Source organism: Argiope bruennichi, chromosome 2, assembly GCF_947563725.1.
Source record: "Argiope bruennichi chromosome 2, qqArgBrue1.1, whole genome shotgun sequence".
Lineage (NCBI taxonomy): Eukaryota > Metazoa > Arthropoda > Arachnida > Araneae > Araneidae > Argiope > Argiope bruennichi.
Genome location: NC_079152.1, coordinates 58,047,380 through 58,059,790, shown reverse-complemented (window position 1 = coordinate 58,059,790; position 12,411 = coordinate 58,047,380). Strand labels below are relative to the sequence as shown.

At 27.3% G+C, this 12,411-nt stretch overlaps 1 protein-coding gene across 1 annotated transcript in view; it reads left to right on the top strand.

Annotated features, from left to right (window-relative positions):
* LOC129960110 (uncharacterized) overlaps positions 1–12,411 on the top strand; it is a 280,895-nt gene that overhangs the window by 230,470 nt on the left and 38,014 nt on the right. Inside the window, exons 4-9 of the mRNA XM_056073244.1 lie at positions 2,841–2,943; positions 5,444–5,495; positions 6,002–6,115; positions 7,096–7,203; positions 7,794–7,925; positions 10,190–10,309. Of these exons, the coding sequence (XP_055929219.1) occupies positions 2,841–2,943; positions 5,444–5,495; positions 6,002–6,115; positions 7,096–7,203; positions 7,794–7,925; positions 10,190–10,309 (629 nt within the window). The remainder of the gene's footprint in view (positions 1–2,840; positions 2,944–5,443; positions 5,496–6,001; positions 6,116–7,095; positions 7,204–7,793; positions 7,926–10,189; positions 10,310–12,411) is intronic.

Genomic DNA, 12,411 nt, shown 5'->3' with positions numbered 1-12,411 from the left:
CCATGTTTTCTGAAACATTTCTTCAATAATCACATTTCACATAAAACAAACACGAAGACAAGACATTAACGCACGCACTTCTCTAACAGAACAGTATCTCATCTCATTATAATAACAATTGCAGTGCACCATGGGATGCGTACCTAATCAGGCATCGCCTTCTATTATTCTAATGAGAAAACAGAGTAATGAAACTGCTACAACATTTATATAATATTTCACTGCTTCTGATCGATAAGTATTTTTTTTTCTTTTTACAAATAATAGAGCTTCAACTTTTTATACATCTCACAAACAGAAAAACCTCTATTTTAACTCAAATCATGTTTTTTTTAACCACCTGATACATTGTTATTTATGTAAAAAAAAAAAAATTGTTCTCCAAATAAAAAAAAAAAAAATGTTGAATTCTTTTTACAGTATATATATTTTTTATATTATTCATCCTTCAACTGAATTGTAAGCTTAATCAAATTTAAACAAGATTTTGACTATTTCAAATAAAATAACAATACAGAATGCAATGTTACAATACAATGTTACAGAATAATATAAATTTAATTCTAAATTCAATATCTTGTAACAATTCTGTTTATTGTTTGTCTTTGGGTTTTTTTTTTTTTTACGGACTTCTATTTAATTTTTCTTTCATAAAAAAACTTTTCAGTAGGAGGATTTTCTTGTATTTTCCTTTTTGCTTCTTTATCATGTACCCAAAGGCACTTGAAAGTAAGTGTCCTTTTATCAAAAGTACAAATCTTGAATATTTTTCTTTCTAAATTATGAATAAGATTTTAGTCAAAAAAAAAAAATTTCTTTTGAAATACAATTTAAAACATTTCTAGTTTTAATCGGATTTTTTTCTATAACACTTTTGGCTCAAGAGGTATGTTTTTTTTGTAAGAACCCTTATATACAGTAGTGGTGCTATATACAGTAGTGGGTACATTCTCAAAGATGCTTTGAAAAATATTAATTTAAAACTTTTCCAATTTATATATTTTTTTAATTACGAACCTTTTTATTATCTAAATATCTTTCTGCCACTTCAAAAATATAACTAAGAGCTTCAATAGAATAAAGATAGTTAATTTTCATCTCAAGAATTCTCTTGTTGAAGACCAGATTCGGCTTTGACATGAGATGAATTTAAAATACTGTTATAAAATAAATTTAATCGAAATTATGATACGCTATTTATACAGATTAGTGAAAATATATCAAATTTCCAAAGTTTACTTCGCAATAGTTGCTATCTGTTCATAATCTAACTTATGATTTCTGTATTATTGTAATGATTTCTGTATTATTTGACTGTTAATTAGACTGTGAGTTTAGCTGATTCTTTGAATTATTATTTGATGTCCGTCAATTGCACTATGTTATTCGTACTGGAAGCTTATTATCCTGATGGATTGTTTGAATTTACTCTCACAAAAATATCCGAAGATTCGTAATACCTACCTCTCATATTCTGAGCTTGCTCCATCATTATTGGCTACGGTTTCATCTGGATTATCCTTACTAGAATTTGTAGTTATTCTAGGATTATCTTTCGGAATCATGATTATACCAAATAATAAGAAGTAGACATTATCTAATATTATTAACAGAGGAAATCCATCATTCGAGCTTAGTAAAGTCTCACATAATCCGCCATTAAGCAATCTAATTATTTTCAGTCAATGGACAAATGAATAAAAATTCGGAGATACTAGAATCTCGTCTACTTGCTCTTTGGATTGTTTTTATTACTTGTAATCTTCAGTTCCCTTATGAACTACAGAGAGCTAAAAATACCTCAAGAAAATATATCTTTAAGTTTAATGTTATGGTTTAAATATTATGGTCGTTTAGTGGGATAAATTAAATGTTGCATTCTATCTGAATTTTAAAAAATAATGTTAGGGATTTTTTTTAAAAAAAATTTTCAAGTTTTATTTTTTTTTATTAAATATTGTATTCTGTTTAACTATAAATATTTCATTGCATAAAATCAAAAAAAAAATAACAGGAAGAAGTTTTAGGAGAAAAAAAAGTGTAAAAAGTGTTGAAGAGTAATTTCTAAAGGCACACTGAATATCTCATAGATATGCCTTATTCATAGTGATTTCACTCTTCATAAATAACGAAAAGCGATTATTTAAAAATGATATTCTCTTATTTGATATTCAATAATTGGTGGATTTTCAGGGTGAACATAAGCCAATAAGATTTTAGGAAAATAACCAAGGAAAACTGTATTAAGATTTATTACATTTCTTTATTGAGTTTTTAAATTTAGTAAAGAAGGGGAAAATGAGTATTTGCTAGTGTATTTGTTAGAAAATTTGGTAAACGTGATATCGGTATGTCTTGCAGGATATTGCATTTACCTATCTAAATTAATTTAAAAATCGATTTAAAATCGATAAAACATGATTTGAAGAAACAGATGGATTTGTGTGAACTTTTATTATTCATAATGTAACGAAATAGTTCATTTTTTTTATATCTGTTATTAAGGTTTCTTCGTTAAAAGCCACGATGAATGCAAGACAAAAAAATTAGGAAGCCATATATCCGGGAAAAAAAATGCCATTATAAAATATTCTCAACTTACATCGTTTTAAAAAACAATTTGCCAACTTGGTGATTTGGTTCTTTGGGATAAATAACAGACCTGTCATCTCAGAAATTTAAGTTACTTTAAAGTCAAAATTCGAATAGATAAGAAATTATTTTTAGAACATTGATTAATTAGAAATTATTACATGTATACATATAATATAGAACTTTTGTAATCCTTTACTCTTGCAAATAAAATAAAACAAATAATAAAACTTTCTTCTTCTTTCCAGGTGGTCCGAGCGAAGGCAAGCTCCTCCCCGGCGACCAAATCCTGGAAATAAACGGCGAAGATGTTCTCAAATCCCCCCGGGAAAGAGTCATCGAATTAGTGAGGTAATTGATTGCCAAAAGACGGCCACTATTCTACACTCATTGTTTCCTTGTCCAACAGAGGAAGGGAAGAAATGAGTTACGCGGACTGTTGAATGCTCATTTAGACAGAAACCTGGTTAGCAGACTCAATGAATTCATTAAGGTCGTCCCCTCAATTCCGATTCGATACTTTTTTTTTTCTTCTTTCTAGGCCTGTGTAAATGAGCCAAGGCTTTTGGCTATATCTCTCTTCCTTTGTTTATATGTTTCATAAGTGAATTCAGTCGGATAATATGTACATTATATAGGCGTTGAAATTCTCACGTATTTTCTTAAACATTTGAACTAGTCCTGATACCTACGAAATGAAAATTTTGATAATTTCAAAGTTATTTATGAATTTTTTTGAAGATAACTACTAGGTATTTAGTTTTAAATTGATTTTTTGTTCCTTTTTCTGGAATGCTTTATGGATTCTCCCTCTCTCTGTATGTGTGTATATATATATATATAATATTACAAATAAAATATGACCCTAAATCTAGAATAAATTATATTAGAATGCTTTAAAAAAGTTAAAATTTATATTTCTAATTTATGAAAACATTTTTGTAAGAAAATTGTACCGAATGTTTTAAGTGTTGTTTTCAATTGTTCGTATTCTGCCAAACAGCTTTTTAAATTCCTTTTATGTTTGTTATCATCCACTCTAAAAAGTTTCTGTTTGGGGAAAAAAATAGAAAATCTTTCTCTTTCAATAGAATAAAAAATATTAAGTGCAATAACTCTGATTTTCAAAAGCATGCTGCTATTATTTCTGGTTAACGAAATTTTGCCTTTAAGGTAATTTTGACCATGTTATCAAAGTTTTATTTAAGGTCTTATAATTATAATGCTCAGTATATTATATATTAAACACGATAGCAACATATATTAAATATTTAACATGCTATTCTGTTGCTTTCATGGTATAAAGTGATTTATTGTAATAAAACTAGATGAATGACAAAATTTCGCAAAATGCCGTTTACGAAATTTAGTACCTTCTACAGTCTTCGATTACTTCCATATGTAAACATTGTAACCTATTTTCCCGCTAAATGTGTTAGAAGATTCTAGTAAAATGTCACCCTGAATCACAGTACTCGAATTTCACGGTCAGCTGTCACGTTCGGTAGGTCATAAAAGACGTATAATGAGATGCAGAGAAGTAAATTATTCCAACACCTGCCACCTCTGTATAGAGGATCGCATGGCGAAAGATGCTTTCGCTGTATCACGCCACTGTCGTGTGCATTTGAAATTCATAAAAGCACATGCGGTGCGTAAACTCTATAAAAAACATGCACCTATTTTCCTACTTACTAATAAATTAACTTTGTCAATATTTATGATAGTCAGACATTAATGATATTACTCAATTATTCTAGAAAGTTCGAAGCAAACGTTTATTCTGTTGAAGAAATCAGTGAATGTTTTTTCATTAGGGTAAAAGTGCATATGTAATAGTTGATTATATAAATAATATGTGTGATAAATAACATTTTCATTGACATCATGAAACTGATTACAAATTTATACTAAAATATTTAAAACACTGGTTTGATTGTGATAAAATTTGATTAAATTGATCGAATCACTTTATTTTAAAATAATCGTTTCATCTTTATTGGTTTATTTAAATTTTTAGAAGATGTTTTACTTATTATATTTTTTCTATAAAATCCCCAAAATTGTGTAGTTTGTATATAGTTAACAGAATGTACATTTTTTCATTGTATCTGTTATCGTTATTTAAGTGGGGAAGCCCTACAAATTGTTTGATTCTTCAGAGTGAAAACATGCACTTTGTTTTGTTTACATATGCTAAAATGTTAGGCTTCTCATTGACAGCAATAGAGTATTAAAATCAACAATTATGTATGTCAGCTGTAATTTTTTAACGGTTTGACAGTTTCGAGTTCGAATGCTTGTTCATTAAATGTTTTGCTTTGTCGAAAATTGAAATCAATAAAATTTTCTTTATATAACAACTGAAAGTCTTTTGCAAAAAGAATAATTTTTAATTTTAAAACAATGATATTGTTTTTGATTGTTGATTGATTTCTTGCATTTCTTGATTGCATAGCAACGTTGATTTCGTTTCTTTTAGAAAATCTATATTTCAATCTCCGTTTATTATTTCGTTTGTTTCATGCTTTTATTCTCATTTTCTATTTGATATTTTTTTGTAGTTGTTTCGTGATTTTTTTTCTGTCACATGCATGTAACTTCTCTTAAATGTGTTTGATAACATTTATGTTCTAGAATTTTTTTTGCCCCAATTGCACTAAATTAATTATTTTAACGTTTGTAAAATAATTATTCTTTCCGAAATTGCTTATTTTATGTGTATTTTTTAATGCCAACAATTTATTTTATTAGATTTGCCTATGGTATACAATTTTTTTTTACCCCTGAATTGCAATTTCTTAATTTTTTTTTCCATATTTTAACTAAAACATGTAATTCTTTCTTCCAGGTCTTGTAAGCATTCTGTGAAACTCAAGGTGTGCCAACCAATTACTAATAATGTAAGTAATTTCTGCTGATGTTTAGTCTATATTATTTATGTGCATAAAAGTCCCTTCTTTATTAGTTAGGTTTATTATTGGAGAAAATTTTCTTCAAAAATAGTTTAATATTTAAAAGAAATGTTTGAAGTAATTTAATGCGTTGTCTTCATATGATTTGAAATATTTAATGACCAATCAGTTGATGATCCTATTATTTATTATTAGTTTATTTGCACTAATATTAATCCACTTATTATAAATTTTGTTATTAGAAGCAAAAAAATAGTAACTTAGTATAAACCTGTGTTAAGAGATTACATGATATCCTTAATAATTTCAAAATTATTTCAATCGCTGTTGGACTAAGCGAACACAAATTTCTTCAAAATATAGCATTTTAAGATATTTAAAAGTTTGTATTATCAGTTTGCCGAATGTAATCCTTTTAAATATGGATAAACATAATCTTGCACTGTATTAAAAATTAGTAAAATTCCCCTCATACTCATGGAAATCTATTGCAGACCACAAGAAAATCGGCCCTTCTTACCGCAGCCAAAAAAGCCAAGCTAAAATCCAATCCTTCCAGGGTACGTTTCGCAGAAGGAGTCGTCATCAATGGATCCCCTCTCTATTGTGTAAGTGGATTATAAAATTATATAACTGAAATTTAAATTTATTATTGATTTGAGATTAAGTGTCTATTTATAACAAAAAATTATTAGTAAATAATTCTTTTTTTTAATGTTATCTTTATTTTATTTTTTTTATTTTTTCGTTTGAGTTTCATGCTGAATATTCATGTGTTTTTTTAACTGGTAACTTTTGTAATACAAAAAAAAATCATTGAACCCATGTTTATTTCAATTGTTATAACTTAGAATTTTTTATTTTGGATTTTTTCCAAGAATTTTTTATTTCATTTCATTTCTTTTCTTTTATGCTTTTTTCTAATGGTGATTATTAATCTGTTTAATTTTTTATTTAGATTTATTTATCCATTGAAAACGTTATATAAAATTTACTCCAACCTCTAGATCATAGATGTTTTACTAATTTATAACCTTTTTCTATTGGAATAATAGAAAAATGTTACATATTAGTAACCTTTTTTAACAGTTCTGTCGATTATATTTGCTTCATTCTTTATTTGCCTCTTTCATTCATTATTTTAAAGATTTTTGTGAAAGTGAATGAATTACCATTAAGAATTTTTGTTAATAGGTATCAATGTATTTATTTAGTATCATATCTTTGGCGGAGCCTGACCTAGTTTGACTCTTGTGCCATTAAAACCAAACTTCCAATACAATCCATTCTTCTTCCATTTTATTCGTGTTTTTTATTGGTAATCTTGACTGAATAGTATTGAAATTTTAAAATATTTGCATAGAAGGTTTTATTTTTTTGTAATTCTCTTAACTCCTTTATTGAGAAATTACACTCGTTCTTTGTGATATATTCAAACATTAAAAGTTTTCTATTGGTTATATATATTAAAAATTCACATTTTCTTGAGTATATTTTATGGTCTTTGAATGTTAATGTAGCGTGAAATTATTTTTTTTACACTCGCAAGTTATGTGTGTACTTCGCATTAATTTTGTTTCTATTTCAGCCGTCCCCCTATGACTCACACGTACCTTTTATGCCCAATGTTCTAAAAGTTTTTCTAGAAAATGGTCAAACAAAGTCTTTCAAATATGACAGCACGACTACAGTTCAGGTAAGTCGAGAAAAGAAATGCAGTCATGATTAAAGTTTATTTTGAAAACTAAGCGTAATAATAATAATAATAATAATTCATGGAAAAAATAATGCAATTGGATTTTAAAGTATTTAATTTTTTTATAGATAAATTCTCTAAATAAATTATTTTATTATATTGAATGGTGGTTTTAAGAAAATATATATTAAGAAATTGTTAAAATACTAAAAGTTGCGATATGTCATTTTTAGAAAGTTCTAGTTTTAAATTTATTCTTAAACAAACTTAGAGTCAGCTTTGTTCTTTCTGTATTTCATATTTTCTGTTAGTTACGCGAAAAAATTATAATCCTTAAATTAGTTTTTTTTTATTATTATTATTATTTTATTATGAAATTGCATTACGGTTACTTAAGAGTTTTATCAAAACTTCTATTTTTGGTTTCTAAGTTCCTATCTTTGGAAATTCTTCTAATATATCGCTCTCCATTTTAAGTCTTTTTTGCTGGAAAATTATTATTTTCCATCATATATCAATTACTAGTAAACTATAAATCGATAGAAATTCCAGGTTGCAAAATGTTTTATGAGCTTACTTCTGTTTTTTAGGATGTACTGAATGTTCTCCAAGAAAAGCTGTCTATCAATTGTCTAGAACATTTCTCGCTGGTCGTAGAACACATCAAATCTGTCCGAAGAAATAAGCTTTCTATACTAAGCCCCAAAGATACTCTCGCAAAGGTAAATTTCATATTCCTACCTAATCAAGCTTTTTTTTTTTTTTTGTCACAAAGCTGAATGCTAATGAAAGGTTTCTACGGCAGAAAGCCTTGTTCAACCGGTCACAGTAAAGCATGACATATTCTGAATTAATGAAAAATAGAAAAATCTTGTTCAAAAACACTAAATTTTCTACTCTACTATTGAAATAAAAACTGTAATTTGGCAAAGATTATCTGTGATTGTGCATATTTCTTTGATATTTATTTAAGTTCCATTTTTATAATAAGATCACTTTAATCATAAACTAAAATGGCAGAAAGAGATGCAAAGCAGTATTTTTAATTTAAAATATAATTGCACTAAAATGGAAAATTGAACGGAGTGGATCAAATGATCTCGCTGTTGAGTGATTTGGAAAATATTTCATGTTTTATGCAGCCATAAAGAGTTATAATATATGAATGCCATTATGGTGAGAAAATGAATTGGAAGTTGATGTAAAGTTTTCATTTTGACTAATTCACTTTGTAAAATTTGCATGAATTCATTTTTTATTTACTTTGTGCTCAAAAACATTATTAGAAATGCTTGTGACTGCTAACTGTCTAACTGCAAATCATGTAAGAATGTAACTTTAAATGTAATTTAAATAAACTTTATACAGGATTAATTATTAAAATATAATTTTAAGGAGATTTGAATCTCTAGTCCGAAAATTCTTTAACATGATATTCTTTTATATTTAATTTGTGTACCTTGATATCATTTTTTAAATTTATCTTTGATTATATTGGAGCAGTTACGTGCAAACAAAATGCTAATTACGTCGAAACATGCGAGTATAGACACAATAATTGAAATAATAGTTTTTTTTAAATTATAATACTTAAAAATGTATTATATATTAGGATTAAAGAAAAGCTTAATAAAATAAAATAAATATATCGAAAAGCATTCTTTAAATATTAATGTAATGTAAATGCAGTTTTTAAGATATAATATCTCTGAAGGTATTGAGAGAAAATCCTAACAATTCTTTTGATTTTAAAAATGTTATGAAATATTGGAAGTTTGTGTCACCAGCTACTCTCGATAACACTACGTGCCAAAATTAATAGTTTTTAGGTTCAATAATTTATCATGTAGAACGTTTTGATGATATTTGCCGCAATATACAGTCAGCATCCAGCCCTTAAATAACATGTTAAAACGATTGTGAAAATAAACTTAAGCTCTATTATAAAAAATAAAATGTTCGTTATAATAACAAACCTTTTGCTTGTATGATTTTTCTTTCAATTGTATCTCTGAAAAATATTTCTAACTTTATAGCATAACTACAATAGCTCTAAAATGGATTTTACTAATTTTTGTTACAATTGTTAATGACTTTTTGGCCCAAATTGATGACATGTAGAATTCCAAAGTGAAGTCCGTTCTCTAATGTTCTTTTATTATTATTTCTGTGATTTTGGCCTTGAATGAATAAGAAATGTTCAAACATTGGAACTGATGATTCATTTAATCCTAAAGTCATTCTATTTCGGAATTTTTATCGCTTGGATTTCTTATTACAAGTAAAATATTCTTTTATTACCTTGTCGTGATTCATCGGAATGATATCTATTCTTAACTTTAAAGAGGTAATCACGATCTTAGTTCACTGAAATGCTTAGTACGACAAAGACAGACTGTGTGGTGACATTTTCGGAATTTAAATTTCAAGGTCAAATTCCTTAAAACTGCCTTCATGAAATTAATTTTAAACTTGTTTCGACAATATTACATATAAATGCTCAGATCTATCAATATTTTCTGTAAAGCAGTTTACATATATTTAATTCTTTTAATTTTTAATATTTAACATGAATAATAAAAAGAGCCTTATTATATAATAAGTTCTATGTTAATTTTATGCGAGAAATGTTTTTAAAAAAAGCAATGCTAATTAGCAAAATTTTCTCAGTTGTTAAAAGATTTTCATTTAATAAATTATGTTTCTAATTTCGCATTAAGTATCTTCTGTAATGCTTTTAAACTGAAAAAAAATCAAATTCCTCTTTTTTTAAAATATGTCTGATTTTTCAAAGACCCTCTTTGTTTAAAAATAATAAATAAAAAAATTCTATTTGCACTAAAAAGTTTTCGGTTATAAAAAAAAAAAAAAAAAAAAAAAACGGTATCCGCCAAATTGCAGTTGATTTATTCATCTCTTTGATTGCGTATGTCCCATTAAACTAATTAGCTATCTAATTTGCGAATATTCTTCTTCTTTTTTACAGATTGCAGCGAGGCCTGGTGCCCACCATTTGCGATGTCTCTTTCGTCTCACCTTCGTCCCCAAAGATATCTACGACCTCATGCAGAGGGATCCGGTTGCTTTCGACTACCTTTTCCTGCAGGTTGGTGTCGCTCATCAAAGTGAAACAAAATTAACGTCGTTTCCTTTCGGAATAAAAATTGTGTCATCTCAAGTTTATTTAATTATTTTCAAACGTCACTTTCTATTTCTTGGGCGTCTGATGTCCTATCTTTCATCTAATTTACCATTTAGCTACAAAATGAATAGTTCCAATTTTAGCATATCAATTTTTTTTAAAAATAATGTGGCATTTATTGATGTTTTTATAAAATAATATGTAGTTTTGCGTGTAATATTTTCCCACATATGTGATAATATTAAAGAAATGCCTTAATAAGAATTTCATGTTTGACATTGAATTTTTAAGGTCTTTAAATATATGTAATTAAAAATAAAATTAGAACAATATATACAGAAAAGCAGACGCTTTAAAAGTTTGATAATTCTTAATACTGAAAACAAAATATTCAAATTTTGTATGATAAATTTCTTCGGTTTCTTCTAATTTTGATAAATATAAAGTGGACACATAATCATAGATTACTGTAAAAATTAGAATATAATGCTATTGTAATCGAGAGCTCAGCTAAGCGAAATAATCTTCATTTGCCACTCTGTTTTAAAATTCTTGAGAATTTCTGTGAGGAATTATTTTCTTGTTTGCAAATACTTATTTTTACGAGTATTATGGCCACTTCTATATTAAAATTCTTCTTTTGATCTAGAATTAGATGCAGCTCTTTAGTTAGTTAAAAAGAAATTATTGCAATTGAAACTTTCTCGAAATAACACAGATTACGACAAAAAAATTATAGAATTTTATTTTTTTTAAATAAAATGCAATATTTTTAAAAAAACTTTCTATATTATTTATAGAAAGTTTGTGGGATTTTTTTGTGTTTGTGGGATTTGTTTGTGGATTTTGTTGGATTTCTTTCTTTCACATTAACTTATAACTTGCTTATTTTGGCCAGCGTTATCTTGTAAGTTTAACTACAGCCCAATTTTCAATGATTAACTGTCATTCTCTCCTTTTTCAATCTGATTTATGCTGTTAAGAAATTTCATTTGAAAACTTCTATTGATACATATTTTTTTTCCTTTGATTTACTCTGCACTAAAAAAGATTATAGCTGTTTGTTTGTTCTACACTCCAACCCTTTTCTATAACAATCTTCAAGGTTTGAATTGCGATGATAATTATAGAAATGAAAGCAATATCATTTAAAATGGCAGCACTTCTCGATAATAAGCTGAACCTGAAGTAATTTCTTTCATCTACTAAAAATAAATTATTTTCCGTAACAGAAAACGAGATCCGATTTTATGATTGCTCTAGTTCTTTAGTTTGATTAGGTTATTATGATTTATTAGCGGAAGAGTCATTCTTGGACTACACTGCGCCAGAATTAAGGTTGAGCATGCATTTGTTTAAAAGTCGATTGGACCAATAGTTATTATTAGTGAAAAAGTGACAAAAAGACGAAATAGAAAAGCTCTATGAATATCGAAGAAACATGGTGAAAATGCAAAGATGTAATAAATCAATGAATAAAATTCAATAGATTTTAAATAGTGCAGTTTTCCTTGTCTAGTTGTCTAATTCTTTACACTCAAGAATGGAAATCGCATTTCGTCTGATAAAAGTCCTAGAAACTAAATTGTATCCTATAATAGGAAAATAATCAGAGAAAAATCTTCTTATGAGACGATACGTATTGTACTGATTAGAATAAACAAGCGTTTTTACAAACGGTCGTTCTAATAGCTGTGAATGCAAACGAGTAGTTCCTAACTAAAATGTTACTTGATAGTTAATTTGAAAACTACTAGTTTCCACTATTATTCAATATAGTACAATGCGTGTTATTGACGATCAGTCTCCAACAGAGACTGGAAATGGCGAAATATAATAAAGAAATAAATAAGATTGCTGCACATATTGTTACGAATTTGTAATGTTACTTCCTTGCTCAATAATTCTCCTGATAAGGAAGATAGTTATGTTGAGTTGATGATCTCCAGTCTTGGTTATGATTTGGAGAAAAAATTGAAGAATCCGGTTTATTCCATATTCTTCGTAATAAATCCATTAGAACTCGCGCTTCATCGTTTGTTCTAGAACATTTGATGCTGTGGCAC